Source organism: Sturnus vulgaris, chromosome 5, assembly GCF_052056855.1.
Source record: "Sturnus vulgaris isolate bStuVul1 chromosome 5, bStuVul1.hap1, whole genome shotgun sequence".
NCBI classification, from domain to species: Eukaryota; Metazoa; Chordata; class Aves; order Passeriformes; family Sturnidae; genus Sturnus; species Sturnus vulgaris.
In genome coordinates this window covers 10,710,816-10,731,202 of record NC_142247.1, presented here as the reverse complement: position 1 = coordinate 10,731,202, position 20,387 = coordinate 10,710,816, and the positions used below count along the sequence as shown (strand labels likewise).

The window sequence follows — 20,387 nt, the reverse complement described above, 5'->3', positions numbered from 1 at the left end:
TTCTCTTGACTTTGACCTACAAACAGAAAATTAGAAAAAATGTAGAACACTTTTTCATGCTAGACTTCTTCTTGTCTTCTTGCCTCAAACTAAAAATTCCTTTAGAAAGCAGGGTTAAATTCTGCCTACATCAAACATTCTTGCAGATGATTGACATCAACAAAAAATAAGAGCCATGTTATTTTTAAAAAAACAAAATTATAACAGTGCATTATAATTGTAGTTATGGTTCATACCAGACCAATTTTTACTATCCTTTGCTGTTAAAGCCACTTTGCTGCATAGACACTTCGCAAAATGGCACATGCCAAAGAGGAATGAAGATGAGATTTTGTAGAAAATGGAGTTTGGCAGAACATTACCACAAACATGGCAAACGTTAAGTAGTGATCAAGCCCTGTTTAATATTTCCATAATAAGATGAAGGAAACCAAGATAAGGTCTGTTTGTTACTCAAAACTAAGGGGCAGATTTTAAGACAGGGAAGACTAAACTATCAGAATATCTCAGTGATAAAACAATATATGTGCACAGATCTCCTCCTCAGCATCTCCAAGGATGACAAAGCAGAGATACTCCAGCAACATCAAGGAGAAATTACAAGACCCAAAACCTGTTCCCTATTTGTGATTTGGACTTTGAGGGTTGTATCTGATCGAAAGGGTGTTCTCCCACAGGCTGCTGGGCAGTGTTCCCAATCCCACATGACCCTCAGATCCTGCCCAACAGGGACAGCTACGAGACAGCTCCTGGGCTCAGCTCAGCCCCTCAGCACAAGCTGGGGTGTAAACACCAGGGTTTACAGCCCACTTAATAATTTGGGTTCAGAGATCCCATGGAGAAAGTTAATCCACTGCACTTGGAGAATGAGCTGGCCTCATGTCCCATGTCACAGAGCTCCTCAGATTTCTCCCTGCCTCCATGGATTTCCACTGCTGGCTTCAGCAGCTCGACTGCAGATTTCACCTGCCAGAGCACAGCTGGGTGTTAGCCCAACACAGGCCAGCTGTGTTTAAACAAGAGAACTCAAATGAGAGCCAACAGTGTAAACCAAAAGACCTTGGACTTAAATTGCTTCCTTCACTTTCCTACCCTCCCAATAAACTAAAGCACTTTAAAACAGGCTGATAAGGAAGCCACAGCCACAATGGGAAGAATATTTCTTTAATAAAGATGGGGTCACCCACCTGAATTGTCAAACAATTCTATACTGTCTCTTTGCTGCCCAAACAAGAACACTGAAACAAAAAACAGGCTGAAACCCATTGCTCAGGGAGAAGTACAGCTGTTGTCACACTTTGATACTGATATTTACCTTGCTGAGACAGTGCCAGAAGGAAAAAGACATGTAGAGGAGAAGCAGTGAGGGGAACGGTGATGTCATGAATAGCAAGTTCTATAATGAGCTCATGCCCCTTCTATTTGTGAAAGATAAGCACTTTCTGAACAGGCAAAGATAAGATTAAATAACCTGCAGCTCTTCATCAGCTCATGCATTAAAGCGTCACAATGCTGAAACTGGAGATTTTGGAAATGTTCATTATTAGTGCTCAGCTGATACAACAGAAAAGAGAGGATGACTGTGTGATACTATGAGGGTTTCTTTTTTATTTTCTCAATTGCTGCAATTTTCTTGTGTAATACTTGTCTGAGATAAATACTGAATGGATAAAATAAGGGCATCTATTTCAGGTTTGTATTTCCAATTTAGTTGCAGAGGCCTGAGATGTGGGCTGCAAAGTCTTTAACCCAAACATCTTAACTAATGGTCATGTTTTGAGTGCTAGAGGACCCCAAAAGTTTTACAATATGCTTATGAAAATACCAAAATAATTTTTTAAAAGTTCTACATTCATCTGTGAGATGTCTGTTTCTTGCACCAATTAAACCAGCTGGTAAAATCTACTAAACTGTGGCTAGGTGTTCATCTGTTGAAGGGGAAGAAATCTGCCCTTGCGAACAAACACTGAAATTTTATTTTACCCTAGGCCACCCACAGTGTGTTTACTCATCACACACAGAGACTAGCTGTAAAGTAAGCAGGAGGATAATTCTGACTTAATTTTCATGTTTAATACTATGCATGAGTGATAAAATTAAATTTAGACTTCGAGTAAATATGCAGGGGTTCAAACACACCAGTTGGTTTGCTTTCACAACCAGGCAAACAAACAACAAAAGAAATCTAGAAAGGTGTAATATAATATCACAGGAAAGAGAGACCTCTTTAAGTCAGAGTATAGACACATTTCACAGAAATCCCATAGCTACCTAGGTGGTTATAGCTCTAAACCTCTGTTTAATCAACTGCATACAGGGCTTACTGTAAATTGGAAGGGATGGGATACCCCCTTTATCCTGGTTATTGATTACATCCAGCAGGGAGCTGCTGTGAGGTTGCTGGGGAGATGTGCTGATAACAAAAGAGAAAGATTTCTCTCCAAGTTCTGCAGATGTTAGACATTCCTCCTGGGAAAATTCTAAGGCCATCTGAGGACACCAACTCAGATTCTTGACCAGCTAGAGGCAAAACTCAGATGCTCAAGCATTGAAATAGAAGTCAGAGCTCAGTCAAGGCTCCTCAGTACAGTGAGAAAAGTAAAATTCTGCTGTCCAGGGTTTTTGTCAGACATGCAAACACACACATTTCTTCCACCCCACAAAGATGAGGAGAAACTGCAGGGACTGATGGCAGGATGAGGTGGTTGTGGATGATGAAGGGAACTGAGAGGAGCCCAGGTGAGCTCTGAAGTCACCAGCAAGATGCACAGGGGAGCTCTGGGTGAGAGTGAGAGGCCCTCAGATCCTCATCCAGACAAGTGCTGCTTGCCCTGCTTCCATTCCCCCATCTTTCCAGCCACAAGCTCTCCAGCTCCTGCCCACTTCTCTACCACGAAGAGCAGACCCTGCCCTCAGCACTTCACACTGCACTAGCCAGCCCCCCATCCTAAGGAGCTGACTTTATTCCTGTGCCTCAGGACCTGCAGGGGGAAAAGGGACAAGCAGAAGATGGAACACGCCCAACCCATTTGTGCTGCTGAGACAAAGTTTGGCACAAAGCAATTCTCCCTCACTGACAGAGCAGTGCTGTATAGAAAGAGCAGGGATAATTAGCTTAATCAATTTTACCGTATTTTACTTAGAGCTGACCTTGGGTTTCCCTGCAAGAGGGGGCAGACAAAGGATTTGTAGTGAAAACCCTCAAGGTAGCACAGCCTTTCCTTGGCTAGCAAATTCCCCTTGCCCAGTGCTTGTTAAACACTAACAGGCTTGTTTTCTAAATTAAAATTTAATCTGAGCTTGGCAGGTGGATAACATGAGACTAACAAAAGCCTTTCACTCAAGGTTACACAGAAAAGATTATGCAATAGAAATCAAATTGAAACCTTTCCTACATTAAAAAGACCAAATAAATGACAATTCTTTGCCAAAGTGAGAAAGAACGTGATCTTCCATGAAAACTACAAAATTCAGAGATGAAGTATGAAATTTACAGCAGCCACAGTCCAAAAGCAGTAAGAAAATAACTAAACACAGGAAGAGCATGTGCTTTTTTTATCTGAAATGCCTGGTAAATGCTGCAAGTTCCACAGGTTTCAGATTAGAACCAATTAGTATTTTTTTTTAAATAACAGAGGAGCTAGGTAAGCAGAGGAACGTGTGGACACTAGTTTATATTGTATTATTGGATTGGGATTGCTGCAGGGACAAATCACAGAACCCAGTGGAGGGGATTCTTCAGTGGCAACTGCTGGAGTAAGAGGAACCAGCATAAGAACAGCTTCAAGAGCTCTTGGAGCTTTTATTTCAAGCATATTTTTATGTTAATGAGCACCACACATATTGTAGACAGCTGACTAAATTAAAAAAAAAAGACCATCAAGATTATCTATTCTTGCCAGTGCCCAGGTGTAGGCAGCCTGACTGACTAAAGCAGGGGAGATAAGTATCAGAGAGTTATGAAAAATGCCATTACAGCAGGCCAGGAGCAAACAGGCAGAGCACTGGGAGGAACAGAGCTCAATATAGCGTGCAATGACTGTAAGCTTCAGTGCCCACATACTAAGCTTTCTGTACTGTAATGGTCTGATAAATTCATTTTGACCCAGAGACCAGAGATAAATTGTCTTAGCAATACAAACAAACAGCTAAGCAATTAGGGCAAAGTTTTTTGAGAACGTGGTGATAACATCTAGAAGCATTGTTGGGCGAGGGGGAAAAGCAGCCCTGGAGATAGGGGGTTTAATCTGGAGTAAAAGAGAGAGTATAATGGCTTCTCCAAATTGCAGAGCACTAAAAGAAAAAGCAGACAAGCAACTGGCACTGCTATTTGTCTGGCATCTATTTCAGTGTATCCAACCTGAAAAGCAACTTTCATTGTCCCATTTGGAGTTCATCAAGTTTGGCCTATAAAAAGATTTTACATGTGCAGCTGTGAAAGTGTCATAGCTGAGAAATCCATGAGGAACCATCAGGTTTTATAGAACTGCCATCATTTAAATTTCCTGAAAGTAACTTATTAAAATAGACTTTTCAAGCACAGAGATTAATGCAGTGGTGAAATGACCAAAGCAGCAATTTCACCTATCAGTTTTCACATATCAGCCCTGTTTAGGCACAGACATATGTTAGTTGCAAAGCAGAACATTGGCTGCAACAATTCCATTACCTCCCAGGCAGAGAAATAGGAGTAATTAATATTTAATCTAAATCGTGTGTTGATTTATCAATGAGTGTTTCAGCATTACTTTAAATCAACATAATTAAATATGGTATAATAAATACATGTATATATAAATGAGTGAAATTTCAGGTCTAGAATACATTCTTTTCAGTTTTGGTAAGGCTACCCAAGAAAATAGCCATGGGAGGATATAGGATGATCTCTCAAATTAATATTAACTTTTGTTGTGAACATCTTGTACATGATAAGAGAGTTTTAATAGAGATGCCTGCTCATTGCAGAGCATCTAAATTTTATTTTAGACAAAAAGCAATATGGAGGATATACATTGATATCGTACTTTTACTGCAGCTGAATGACCAGTTTTCTCAGTGTTCACTGAAGAATGAGAATTGGTACTGTTTTTAAACACACAATAAAGATGCAAATGGCATTTGCTTTACTAAACAACTTCTTTTCCCCTTGTAAGATTTTTCTTTAAAGTGTATTTTAGGAAAAAAATAATTAAAAAATCAGTAAGACACAAATATTAATGGGAAATGTTTTTGGAGCTGCCATAAACAATCCATAGCCTTAAGTTCATCCCATAGAACAGAAGCAGCTCCATTAACAGCCATGTCATGTGAATTCCAATATCCTTTAATGCACTGAAAGCAAGTGTGTCCTGCTCCATTGGGTACTATGTTGCACTATACAAAGGTCTATAAAAGCCACCTGAATAAAATGAACAATTATTTCTATTTCAATAAGGAAAGGCACTTGACCAGTAAATACAGAATAAGCCTGTATAGAGATTGGCAAATAAGGGAAGACTGCAGCACTCCTTGATAACACCAAATTAACACTTAAAAAACACAGAAAAAAGTCTTCCTTCTTTTATCTTAGGCTAAGTGGACAGTCTACCTGCTTCCTGTGTGGAAATATAATCATAACTCCGAATTGTTTGCTTGTCTAAACTCCACTGTGAAACATCATAACCAAATGATGCCATTTCAATTTATGATCAATGTATTATTGCTTAGGTTATTTTGAAAGTTTCAAAGTACATTTCATAATATTGGTAATGATGAACTACTAAAGAAATCACCCATAAATCACATTTTCTAACTATAGAACTGTTCCTGACATCTCTAATAACATTTTATTTCCTATCTATTTTGTCCTCTAATGCACCCATCACAATTTGTCACTTAACCACACTGTGTCTTAACTCACTTACAGTTTCTGTATTTTTTTTTCATGCTTGATGCTGCCCCAGAAATGATGTCTGTAGGAGCAGCACATTAGACAGGCATGTCACCTCTTCAGAAAGTAGGCTGTAAGGATTAGAAGAGACTCTCACAAGTGGAAGGCAGGACTCTGGCTTGCAGGGCTGCTGTCCATGCTCAGAATGACAGCAGGGTATCATTCAATTACTATTAAGGTAAAATTAAAGCTTCCTGCCTTAGAAAGAATGATAGGTTTTTATCTCAGCTCTCCCCTCCACAAGTTCTAGCCAAAAAATTGGTGTCTTCATGCCTTCAAGCTTTTCTCCATCCTTTGTTGGCCCTAATTGCCTCTACAGTCCCTGTTATGGAGAGATGGGCTTTTGCTTGGTATGAGACAGGGACTGCCCGGTAATAAGATGCCCAGGGAAGAAGTCATGGAAGGAAAAGGGAAGGACAACTGGTACAAACAATTTCTAAAGTATTTTTTGTGTTGAGTGCTGCCAATACACAACACACCCTGTGGTTTATGGATGGAGCTCGATCACATCAGCAATGACCTGAATGTTTGAGCTGCAGACACCCTGGATTCCTACCCCTGCTTCTCCTTTGCCTCAGTGTATTTTACACAGACAGACACCGAACACAACCAAGTGCCTATGACCAGAACAGGCACAGGCACGGTTCAGCCACATCCAATTTCATCTCACAGAAGTGCTAAAACACAAAGTACTGAAAAACCACCACATCAGGGGAAACAGCAAACATGTGCTTGGTTATTTCTGTGTAAGGGACAGAGTCACACTTCTCTGTGGTAAGGGACAGAGTCACGCTTCTCTGTGCAGTGCAACCACCACGCTTTTCCCACCAAGGTTTTCCATCCTCCCCTCCCCAAAACATTTTTATTTTGCCTGCCATCGGTGGGATGGTCTGATACGAAGGGCTGCACTGTCACCTTCAGCAAACAACACCCTTCTCATGTTATGTTTTTCCAAACTTCCATCACAGCTGCACGTAGAGGCACTTATGATATTGTCACGTGTCACAGAGCCTGAAAACTACAACTGAGTTATAATAATGTTTAACTAAAACCTTGACAAATTGACATCCAAACAAAGCCTTGATAATGTGATTCCCCCTTCCCTGGTTTTCTCTTCACACTACAGACAAGAGGTGCCAGTGCTGGAGACCAGGAATCCAGCCTAGCTCCTTGCACCCCCTTCAATAACAAATGTTAGAGCTGCCTTTTTGTATTTTCTGACTTGCTACTGATAAATAATTTCTGTGCAAAGCAAAGTCACAAAGATGAGTCTTTAATTTTATCTGGAAACAGATGTATTCTTTGTAAACTATTTTCATGACAGATATTTGCAGCCATAAATCCCAGAAGTATCACTTCACACCCCTGCCATGAAAAATTCTATTCACACTTTAAAAATCTGTGAAATTATTAGAAAACCTATTGAGGAGGAAAAAAAATCAATTATAGAAAATGTTTTGTAGAAGCTTCTGTTTCCAAAGCAACTTTTTATGTCACACTTTCCCATCAGATCTGGAAATTTTGCTGCATAGAGGTTTACATGATAATATGCATTCAGTTATATTTTGACAGCCTTCAGTGGGCTGTTACAATAGTCTGTTTTCCAGAAAATAAAATCTAACCACCATACCAAGCTGAGCCTTTGGGGGTTGGTTAAATTTCTCATTAAACTGATGTTTTAGTATAGTAGGGGTCTTTCTTAGTGTGGCAACTTGCCAATTTAACATTGGGGAAATTCAGATGTAGATCAGTTTATAAGTAAGCTTGCTGAAATGACAAATGGGATTTGGAAAGCTGAACGGGAGTTTCTGTTTCTCCTGTGTTGTAGGGCAGTGCCCTCCACTGGCCAAATGCTCTCCCTTTCTGAATAAAAGAGTAAAAACTCACCGTGACTCCAGAATAAAACCTCAAAAATACCTCCAAACCCCCTCAAAATCAGTGTCAAATTCTTATAAAAGGTTATTGCATAATGGCACCAATTTATACTAATGCCAGCCTTGCTTTCATATTATATGGTAATAAAAATACTTTGGGTGCTGAAATAAATCCCAAGGCAGCCCTTTTAAAGAGTTCCAAATTAGAAGTGACAAGACAAAAATGGGTAGTGCTAAAAAGTGTAATTTAACACAAGGCCATACAGTGGTAAAAAGCACAGAACAGATTAGCAATTACTACTGTCTGTTAAATTTTCACTATTTTGCATCTTTTTTTTCTGTTCTGAATTGACAGATGCTTGTGAAAATCCCCCTTTGAAGAAATTAATAATGTTTTTGAGTGCCATGCTGACAGAACTAGTTGCAGTAATACCTATGTTCTGTGTACTTGAGAGTAGGAATTGGTAAGTGTCAAAAGCCAACAGAAAATGAGAAACCTGGAAACAAGATGGATCTAGATGTATGCCCTCCATTCATGGTACTATGGGTTACCCCAGGGACCCTATCTAATAATGAAAGTGTAATTAATGAGTTTATAGTCGATTCAATTATCCTACACAAGATCATTATCCAATTACTAGATTATATGATATATGATATATTCAGTGGGATAGAGTTGCTGGTGAGAAGGTGAACTGTTTCTTTAATAACATTAAAAGCAATAAGCTATAGGAGGAAGTTATGACAAAAATAAAGAGATAAAAGAAGCTGGTAGAGATAGACCAAAACCATAGAAAGACTGAAAATATGCTTGGTGTTACAAGTTGCAAACTTAGATTTTCAAGCAGAGACAAAGAAAGACAAAAAAATATTCTTAAGACCCTGATGAAACCTTCACTATCATCTATAGATAGTGGAAGGCTGAAAGTCAGAAGATGGGTTTAACATCCCTTTTTTCAAGGGCTTAACAACGACCATTTTCTTTGATAGCACCTAATATAAGCTTTAAGGCCTAGCAGAAATTTTACCATTTGTCCCATTCACTTTGGTATAAAATTTCTGTGTTAGTGGGCAGTGAAGGAAATTAGTCATATGTCATATCTGCCAATCATATGATGACCTATTTCCTCTAGAAAAGAAAAACAAAAAAAAAAAAAAAAACCAAAAAAAAACCACACCAAAACAAAAAAAAAAACAAAAAAAACCAAAAAACAAAAACAAAAAACCAGAAAAAATGCCAACACTCTTCCTAAACTTGTTTTTAAAGAGAAAAGCTAGATTTCAAGACTACCCATAAAGCATATTCCTTTGAATACACATTTGATTTTCCACCCCAGCACACAGCAGTGCTCACAGTGCCCCCCCAATCTCTGCAGAGCCCAGCTCTGCTCTGTCCTTCCAGGCAGCCTGGAGCAGGCACAAACACGCACAGACAGAGAGAACCCAACCCCCCGGCTTCATTGAGCCTCAATCCTCACAGAGATTAATTTGGGATGCTGTTTTTGTATCAGGATTCACCAGTGATGACACAGAGCAAGGCACTGAGTCACCCTCGGGGTCTCAGTTTCCCTTGTTAGAAGAGATTTGTTTTGCATCCATTGCCTCACCTCAGGTCTATCTTCCCCCCCTCCTCAGGATCCCCCTGATTGTTTAATAACCACATTTTAATGCTAGGTTTTCCTGCTAATCCTTTTGTAGGTGAAATCTCCCTTGTACAATCCAAGAGCCAGTTTTGTGCTATGAGCTTGAAATAAAAAAACTTGGAGTAGGTGAGAACAGGGGAGATCAGGTTGCATCCACATTCAGGTCTGTGCTTCTGTTACATTACTTTGAGACCTCAAACTGAAGCAGTGAGCCATTCTCACAGCCACAGCCCACACACTCATACACAGAAATGCAGCACAAGTACCTTCATGCTTGGTAAACCTCTGCACAGAACTGTTTTAACCAGGATTGGACTAAACCCATGGTTCCTAAGCACAGCTTAACTCTGCTGTGGACAGCTGTTGGAACCCTGGAAACCGAGAATTTTAGGCTTTCTGTGTTGTCAGGCACTGACCTCTGAGAAAACACTGCATTTGAACTGAGGCCGTGGAAAAGGCTTCCAAAATCGAATGATAGAACTGGGATCACGAGTGTGTAGTTTGACATACAGTGGAAAACTTAGAATTTAAGGTTTTATAATATAGTAATATATACATAGCAAGATGGAAGTTTTAGGGAGGAGGTTTCCTTCTTCTTAATGAGTCTAGGTGATCTTGTTTAATTGGATGGAAAATTCTGCATTGTGGGTCACGAGTGGTTGGTTATGGGGTTAAAAGTAAAAATAATTTAGGTGTCATTCTTAATTGGACAGTTGGCCCTTAAAAGGCCTTGTAGAGAGAGAAATACATCTCCATTTTTAGCTTGTTAGCTTGAAGTGCTGTAGAACTCACTGTAATATAGATAAGAATTAATAAACATCTGAGTCTGAACAAGAAATATCATCTTGCAAGCATTTAATCCTGACCCTGGCAAAAAAAGAAGATAAAGCACGATACAGAGATTCAGAAAGAAGAGCAACTGCAAGTCCCAGCCCACAAAAAGCAAGGAAGCCCCAGTTTCCCTGTGGGGAGCAGGTGGAGCCCTCATCTCCCTGGCAGCCTGTTCCAGCTGAGGAGCTGTGCCCTGGGGGCGGCCACCGCTGGCCACGGGCACCGTGTGTGCATCGCACACCCCTGAGAGACGCACACCTGCACATCTCAGCCTGGCTGAGCTGCAGCCCTGCCCTGCTCCCCGCCAGGGACCAGCTGACATTCACCTCCATGTGACCTCAGCCAGCCACAAAATGCACACTCAACCGCAGCTGCTGAACCGTGCTGACATATAGAATTTCTAACTTTTGCTTTTCCTTACAGTGGAAAGAGCTTTAGACACCACAGCTTCAAACCGCAGAGCTCTGAAAAACAAAAACAGGATGTCTGCCTCTAAAGCTGCTGCTGTGTATGTTCTTCCTGAGGCTGGGAGATCTGGGACCAGGTTGGTGTAATCTTTCAGTGCAGTCTATTGGCCAAATTCTCTCCTGATGGAAGGTTAACTCTGGTGTGTATGACAGAAAATGTTGTCATGGCCAAGGGTCCATGTCATTACAATAAAAATAGAACCAGCTGGAGATAAAAAAAAATTAAAATACTAAGTCTTAAAGTTATTGAGTTCTCCTTTACTCTTGCAAAACTCCAGTGATGCACTGATGGAGTTCCCCTCTGATTTCATCAGAGAATTTGAAATACTAGGTGAGTAATTACATCAGGCAGTGAGGCAGTCCAAACATTTCTTGTTAAATTAGAACTACTGATCAACTGATTGAAATTAATATATTTAATTTGTCAGAATTGTTTAATCTCTAATATCATTTTTATTCAACTTTGGACACCTCAGAAACGGTCATTATAAACCAACAGAGCTCTACTCAGGTCAGCAGCACACAGGATTTTTGGTCCCTGAGGAAATGGGACAGAGACACTCAGCAAGAACTTCAGGCAGCCACAGAGTTACCAACTGAATGTGATGCTTCTGTCCACTGGCTCAGGAGTTGTTCACATTTGTGCAGAGATCACCAGAAACAAACATCATCCCAGCTGTCCAAGGGATCCAAAGCAACTGTGTTTCTACAGAAAGGTCTCTCAAACTCCATTTTCCAGCTTGCTGCTTGATTTTACTCACAGCTTCTACCAGGGCAGCTTAGCTTCTCCAGGTTTGCATGGACCACTCACATCAGAATTCCACTGGTGGATGCATCCACCACTGAGACCTGGGCAGTGCTGCAACACATTGAACTGGTTTGCTTTCAGTCAAATATCACCCTAAACAGTAATATCAGCAGTTTTCAAGCAGCCTGGTGCTTGCTTGGCAAAACCCACCTGAGTTACTGTGACGTGAATCTGCTACACACATGCAGATTGAAGTGGCAGAGGTTTGTTCTAAGGCAATGAGGCTCAAGGATAGAAAATCTGTTTTCCTGGGATATCATTTGTCCTTCCCACACGATGGAGGCAATTTGCAAGAGAGTGTGGCCTAAGGCAAAGCTTATGTCACGAGAGAGCATCTCTGCTGTCATCCATCCAGCAGAGCACACTTCACAAGCATCTATTGTTCACACTACAGAAAACAGCCCTCAAAACATTACATTGTAGACCTGGCACCATGTTTAATAATCAACACAGGAAGCTTAAAAATGGTCAGTTACAGACTTTGAAATAAAGGTTTACTGGAGGATTTTGTAGCTTGAAACACTTGCTGAAGGCAAACAAAACTTTGGCATTTGGCAGCTCCACAACATCAAACTTGAGTTCACAAAGTGCCTCATGTGAAACTGTCATCACTGCAGGATCCTGGCATGAACTGATATGTGAAAGCCAAGTTTTCACTTATTTTGCAGGTTGGGAAGGCTCACTGCATGTTCATATACATATATATATACACACACACTCCCTTTTGGCTGAATTTTACCCTTGGAAGCATTTTTGTCTAATCATTGACTGCTTTTATGACACTAGGATGAAGATTTTTTGCTAATTAAATGAAAAGCAGAAGCCATGTTTGGAAAACACACACAAAAGCAAGTGCAGCACACACCAAGACTTACCTGCTTACACTTCTGCCAAAAGACAAGATAAATAATTACACCGAGTATGTCTGATATTGATGTGTGTATCAGGCAAATGCAGTTGGGAGTTTAAACCTGTATCCATGAGGACAACACGTTCTGTGCTTCTCTCAAAGTTCCCAGTTTAAATAAGGAGACACTACACATTTCTGCTCAAGAATCAGGACAACTCTTAAATGAATGCAACCTACTAGGTAGACACAGAAAATGAGATGATCAGTGATAGAGGTGAAAACAGCTATGCTCAGTTTAGAAGCAGAAAACTGGATGAAATGATGTCTTGTCTTGACTGTGTTCTTACATGGCACCTTTGTATTTAAAATTTCTGGCCTTATTTTTTCTATACATTTGAAGTTTCTTACAAATATTTAGAAGCTAGAATTTATACATATTTTTTTATCATGAGGCTTAGAGTATAGAAATCCTTAATTAGAAATTTAAGTTGCAAGATCATTCTATTTCCGTGCACCTGACAGCCACAACAAGAGGAATTAATGATTTCATAGTATATTCCTTTAAACTGTATAATACAATAAGTCTCTCCATATTTTAATTTATTTTTCATTTGTGCATTTGATTATCTTTCTGCTACTCCTTATTTTCCCCACAAGGGAGAAAAAACACCAACAGGAGCTAAAAATGCAGGTACAGTTTGTGCTACACAATGTAAGTCAAAATACCACCATTTTTTGTGCTCTAAACAGTGGAAATAAGATGAGAACTGAGGGTTTTTTTCCCTCAAATGCAAATCCCTCTGCTTGCACTGTGGTGAATAAAAAGAAGAAAAAATACCAATTTGGTAGAATAATTTAAAATCCTCTGATTTGAAAGCAAGACCAATATTACATGTAGGGGAAATACAAGGTCTGGTATGAAAGCACAGTACAGTTACTATGGGTGTAGCAGACACATCATCTATATGAGTTCCCTGGCAGAAAGCAAACATAGGATACAAAAGAAAACCTCTTAAAGGCAATCACATCATAGAATGGAATCACATTGCTTTCAAATTCATCCTGAACACCACTGGGGATATTTTTCCCTATCTGAAGGCAAGCAAAAATTTTTTTCTTTTTTTTTTTTCTTTTGACCTCAGATATTTACTAAAGGGTTTTTCCAGTGACAAGCCTATATTTTCTCTTGCAATGGTGATCTCAGGCGAGTTTTTCACCAACATTACCATAACATCCAAACGTCAGATAGACCTTCAAGAGCCTGCTAGCTCAGGAGAGCTCCTCACCAGCATTGTTTGTATTGGTTTCTGATGGGAGATAAAACATTGCTGTGGCACCTGCATGCTCTGGTCCATCCAGACCTTCCTCTGTGTTTTAATGCCTTGCTTTACATTTGAAATTTACTCCAGAATCCCCATGCCCAATACTGACATGTATATTACAGGACAAAAGCATGAAGGTTACTCAGGATTCCGCTAAAGCACAATATAGAGTTTCCCTGCAGGATTATTTTGTTTATTTCCAGAAATATTTGCTAAGACAAGTAAAAGCAATTCAACAACTGCAGTGAACTCCCTGATGGGGATTTTCTGTCCTGGACAATAATTTCACTTTCATATTTGTGCAACATCATTTCCTTAAAAGTGTGCCTGCTTTATAAAAATATTATATGAGGTAACCTTTCTATTTTCAGGCTGTATCTATAAATGACTATTTCACAGAAATCACAGGATCACCAGGTTGGAAGAGACCTTCAAGATCGAGTCCAACCCATGCCCTAACACCTCAACTAAACCATGGCACTGAGTGCCACATCCAATCTTTTTCTAAGCACATCCAGGGATGGTGACTCCACCACCTTCCTGGACAGACAATTCCAGTACCTGATCACTCTTGCCATGAAAAACTTTTCCTAATATCCAACCTGTATTTCCCTTGGTGCACAGCTTAAGATTGTGTGTCCTCTGGTGCTGTCAGTTGCTGCTTGGAGAAAGAGACCAACTCCACCTGAGCACAGCCACAGTGATAAGGTCACTCCTGAGTCTCATTTTGTCCAGGATAAACAATCCCAACTCCCTCAGTTGTTCCTCATAGGACTTGTGTTCCAAGCCCCTCACCAGCTTTCATTTAAGTATCCAATCAATTCACATTAGGACTGCTTTAGAGCTTAACCTGGTGGAGGAGTCTACAAGTATAAAACTGTCTGCAAAGCTCACAGCTCTCAGGAATGGTGTCAGCTGTCTTAAAAAGTGGGAAAACAAAGACACCAACACTGCAAGGCACCCATCACAGACCAGTGCTGCTTTTCCAAGCACCTGGCTACTTCCACCAAACCTAAGGCTAAACTTGCCTTTGGTAGGAAATGTTCACATTCAGTTAAACAAAATCAAACTCAATCACTTCAAGTGCACCAGCCAGCAGCAGAATAGCTCTCACTCAGTGACAGGTGTCCCTCATCACTAACGAGGATGTTTGTGACCAGTCAAGGAGCTGCTGCTCACTCACTGTGCCACGTCGGATGCCGCCGGCAGCGGGGACTCCTCGGGTGCCAGGTCGGTGTCATCAGTGAAGCTGCTGGCCCGTGACATGTCTGGGGTGTGCCCTTCTGAGCGTCTTCTCACTGCACAAATGGTTCAAAGAGATCATAATACATTAGGGAGACAAATCCACAAGCTCCTGCCATGGCACATATGTAGTTTGGACACAAGGAACCTCCAACAAGAAAGGTTTGTCTTCTTGAGGGATGTCTCAAATTCACCACATCTGCACTATTAATCTGGGCATGACAATACAAACTACCAGATTTCCATTCCCTCACTCAACACCATTTGATATGTATGCTGTAATACCTTCGAAACTATTATTTAAAATGCTATTGTCAGACAAACAGAATATTTGAAACCAAAGTGCTCTCTGGTCCCTGTAACCACCAGTGTTCCAAATTTCCCCCATGAACCAGGAAGCCAGAGGTGGCTGGATGCAGTTGGCTCTGCAGGATAACCATGGTGGATACAAGCAGTGCTGGAGTTTAGCTCATGTTCCAAGTATTACAAAGGTAAAAATTTCATTACAGATTTGGAAAGCATATAATGGACAACTAATGAAAGAGTTCACTAAGACACTACAAAAATCAGAGAAGTGCAGCTAGCCCTGTAAGTGGTAAAATAATTTTTTTTTTGAAAGATCTACCCTCAAAACTCATTTCCATCCAATATAGGGCTGACTTCATCATAAATGTGCAGTGTACATGTGCCTGCCTTTCTAAGTTCAGATGCATCAATATTCAAAAGCTATTTCTCCTGCAACTTCTCTTCAATATCTTTTCCTACATTAACTTGGTTTAAAAGCTATAAAGTATACCTAGATAAAGTTGCTCTGATTTAAAAGCAAGTTCATTCATGATTCCTGATGATCCCAACAGTTTCTAAGGAAGTTGCCTATAAATTTTAATTCTGATTATCCTTGAAATCTTGGCACATGAGCTGACAAGAGTCTACCTTGGAAAATTGATAAGATGACATACAAGTTCAAGGGAGGAAAAAAAGTGTGTGTGGGTAAATCACTAAAATTAAGCATCATAACAAGTAAAGACTAAACAGTGTCACTGGCATATGCTGTGATAACAACCCATGTGACAGAAATAAGAAACCTTGCCTCCTACAAAATTAAACTGTTGAAATATCCAGTTAATTCCAGAACAACACTTAAGCTGGATTGCATTCAAATTCAAGGTAAATACTAAAAAGCCTACAACACCAGAGCTTACTATTGGAAGAGCCATAACCCAAATGTCAAGGAGTGAAAATGAAGTCTATGCAATAGTATTATCAAATACTGTAACTGAACATTGACAAAGGACATAAAATGACAAAGCTATTTTATTTACCTCTGCTGCATTTAATCACAAATAAACTGTGTGTTTCCAGGGGAAACCCAAATCTTCCTGGCACTGAGAGCATGAACTTCTGTGCTCTCCCAGCACTACTGAAACACTTTGGCTGTTCTAGAGGAGCTTTATTTTGTGAGACCTGCCAGTTCTGCATTTGTTCTGATAAGACATTTTTCCTGTAAGAGAACTATGTGGCCTCATACTTTGCCAGACAAAGTCTTGAAACACACAGATCCAATATTTGAAGTATGACTTCGAGAAGCACCAATCTCTGAAAAAGTAACATGGCACATGATCACATCTGCAAAATTCAGCTAGGGGAGTTTTGGCTTCAGCTACAGGAAGGTTTTCCTCACAGGAATTTAGCAAAACTTGGAAGCGGGCCAAGGCAGAGTTAAATCACTGTGCCCATATAAGGCACATCAGATTAACAGGAAAACTCTGCATTGCTATCAATTCCTACTCCACCATGAACTGCTGGAAGGGTCAGAGCAGGCCTAGTTAACTCATGGCAGCTGTCTCTTCATAGCACTGCATAGATACTAAAGTTACTGCAATGCATTTGCCATGAGAAGTCATAGGATTATATTTTAGCCTTGTCGTTTTAGGGGTTTGGTCTATTATTGCTTTATCAAACTCCTCTCTGACTCATCACACCACTGCAATCTGCATCCAGGCACTCCTAAAAAGCCCAGAAAACCCTAATTGTTTCCATTTGGGTTGCTAACTCCTTTTCTGAGAAGTGTTCCCTACTGCAATGTGCTCCACAGCACGGTGGCTCTGAGCAAAGGGGAAGGACAGCAGGAGCCAGTTCCAAAACCTTGGTTTCCCCACGATTCCCATGTGCTGTGCTGAGCAGCTCTGTGCTCCTGCAGGGTAAACCTGGAGCCTGCTCTCTGACCAGGGATGGGGCAACCTCATCCTGGGATTTAACAACCTCTGCTTGGTTACCTGCACAAGCAGCACAAGCTTCTGTTGTGTCTTAATATAAGGTAAAAGCACTCAAATCTTCCCTTTGCTGAGGACTGCTGTGATTATCTGTGGTAGTCTCATTCTACAAGGAGGGCACATTTCATTCCTGCAAGCATTTGGAAAAAGACAATGATGTGATTATGTATTCTACACAAACAGGAGTTGTGCAACACTCTCTCCATAGCTGATTTTATCAGCTGAATGGAACGTGTGTACTTAACTCCATAAAATTAAGTATTTGGGTCACGTCTCAGAGATTGCCTCACTGCTTCCCCTCTGCCCTCCCATGCTTCCATGGTCGGATCCATGGACAGAACAATTTTTGCCATTTTGGTTGCAGAACAGATTTATCTCAAAAGTATTAAGAGAAAGAAGAGCTGCTCACAGAAGTGCTGCTCTAATATGTCAAGTAAAAAGCAGAAATCACAGCTTTGAGGCTCATCATATTTGGGTGGTGATAATTTGAGATTCCCTACTACTCTGAGAGTAGTTGACTCAATTCAAAGTATTAGTTTTGGGAAGTATTAAAGCTATCACTAGAGAATACTTGTTTTCTCCATGCAACTGGAATAAAAGTTGTTTAATACTGATTTCTCTCTATGCTTTTAGAACCCATTAATTCTACATGTTTCTACTTTAAAGTATTAACACATGAATAATGTGTTCTGGTTCCTAAATGAATGCTAATGGTAAATGCATGTAATACATGGTATTTTCTAAATATTTTCTGTCCTTTAAGTGACTGTCAGAATTGTGAGCAGTTATCTCCTTATTCAAAACACTCTTTCTGGAACCAAGTTAGTTTTTGAAGTTAACTTGCTTTCCTTCAGCTTCCAAAACTCATTTAGACAGCAATGTTCAGTCATAAATCAAAATTCCCAAAAATCACACTAAGAGGAACAATTTCTTTTTAAATGTCAAGAAGCCATAAGCTCCTGAGCAATAAAGTAATTCATAATAATCATTCATGATAGTGCTTTCACTTTGAGGAAATGTGGAGCATTATAATACATTCAACACATGGCAGTGATGTTTTCCAGAAATAAAACTCAAAGTTGTAAGGCCCAGCTACTACAGATGGTAGTTTGTAGCAACTGCAGCTCAAGCCAGAAAAACTCTGTCTTCCCTCTCTGTATTTATTTTCATAAGATTTCCTTGTCCAAACCGACTTTATGGGAATTAATGCCCTACATTTGATGCTGCAGAGTATTAAGCAGGGGAGGCAAGGAAATATGAAGAGGGAAAAAAAGAGGAGCCATCCCTCCCTACCATGTGTTACTACTCAGAGTATGAAGAAGCCATTTGGTTTCATCATAAAATATACAATACTTTGTAAGCATGAAAAGCTGAAAGCAGCAAATTGAAAATACAGAATAGTATCTACTACAGTGCAACAAATTCCAGTGGATGCCACAGACCCAGGGATCCCTGAAACAGAGCAACTTATTAAATAAAAGAGCAAAAAGAAAGTTAAGTTTCATATGCCTTTGCTTTTAATTTCTAAAACAGTGAAGTCATAAAGTAGACACATAAAAACATAACCCAGAGATATTTTTTGTAATGCTGTTTGGCTTTATCTAACCTTAGAGTCCTTATCTATATTACACTAACTTTTGTCTTTGTATTATGGGGCAAAAGCAAGCTCCCAAATTACAAATGCAACAGCAAACATGACTGAACTATTGTGGTCATTCCCAAACAGCCAATGCCTATCAAGAGCAGGACAAAATAACAAGAGAGATGTTGCACTATCCTCTTCTCAGATAAAAAAGGTGAAAAAATAGAAAAAGCAGGTTCCTTCAGTGCCACTGTCTCCTCATCATTTTCAGATCAGAAGCTGCTGAAACCCTCTCTCTCATAATACCAGGCTGCTCTCATCAATATCATCAATACATAGGACATAAATATATGATTTAATTTCATATATAAGGCTGAATTTTGACAGAAAATCCTGGGATAATTACGCTTCCTTTATCTGCAGGGATGAACTGCCTGTGAGATCCCACTGTTGTCTTGCCTACTTTCCTGGCTCAGGAACTTGTATCACCTCACTTAAAAATCCTATATTTGTAAAGCTGCATAGAGGCAAACTGTTTTGGGGCTGAGACTGGGACATCTCTAAATCTTTACTTTCATCAGAAGAATAAAGGAAAATCAACAGCCTAGGAAAGCCTAGAGGCCTGGAAGAGTCTGACACCTCAACACCTGCTTTTAAAAATCTCTTCAACTTGTTTTTAATATCATTCATCTCAGCAGGCAAATGGCATTTGAGCTTCTCCGAGGAGTCACGTTGGAATAATACAGCCAAACATAATTAGCATGGATTGAGTAATTGCTTTACCAAAATAAGAGCTTTTCTTCATTATGGTGTGAAGTTACAGTAGTGTCAGGAGTGTACTCAGTACTACTCCAAATAAGATATTTTTACTTTAGTTTTGTAAAACTCTTACAAATCTGTGTACCTGAAGCTGTGATTTTACATCCTTACTACACACCCAAATATAAACCATCTGCAAATGCCACATATTCACATGGTCCCATACACAACTCTTAGAGCTACAAGTGCAGTTTATAAAGCTCAGGCTACTCTCTGTACCTAATTTTAGGCAGCTAAATTTATTATCACCAGTCAAGATGTGGTTGATTTAAATTCAGGTCAATGTAACGAATTTTATTTTGCCCCCAAAAGACCTGCAGAATCACACCAAAATTAATTAAGCAGTGGTTTGCAGGCAGAACAGAAATAAAAGAGCATCTGAAAAGGTGAATTGAGGAACAAGAATAAATTTGTATTTGCTGCAGACACATTGCTAACTCCATGCAAAAAGTGCTGAGCACTCTTCCTGCTGTAGTTACAGATTGGGCTGCAAGTGTTTTAGATAAACTTCAACATCTGGTTTCCTGTGTATCTGATTTGAAACAATCAGCACTCAAAATGCACTAATGCTGCCTTTGTTTGTTGTACATTCTTTTGTTTAGATAAGCCTGCAGGCCAAATTACACACTGCCTTACAGCCCCTGGAACTCAATCACTCATTACAGGGCTGATGGGACAGCACGGGGATGTAAATGAATACCAACACATTACTGAAAATCACAAGGGCATGTAGCACTGGGAAAAGGC

The 20,387-nt window shown here is 39.9% G+C and overlaps 1 protein-coding gene across 1 annotated transcript in view; it reads right to left on the bottom strand.

Annotated features, from left to right (window-relative positions):
* LOC106855798 (potassium voltage-gated channel subfamily KQT member 1-like) overlaps positions 1 to 20,387 on the bottom strand; it is a 408,060-nt gene that overhangs the window by 320,138 nt on the left and 67,535 nt on the right. The window contains exon 11 of the mRNA XM_014880742.2: positions 14,908 to 15,022. Within this exon, the coding sequence (XP_014736228.2) occupies positions 14,908 to 15,022 (115 nt within the window). The remainder of the gene's footprint in view (positions 1 to 14,907; positions 15,023 to 20,387) is intronic.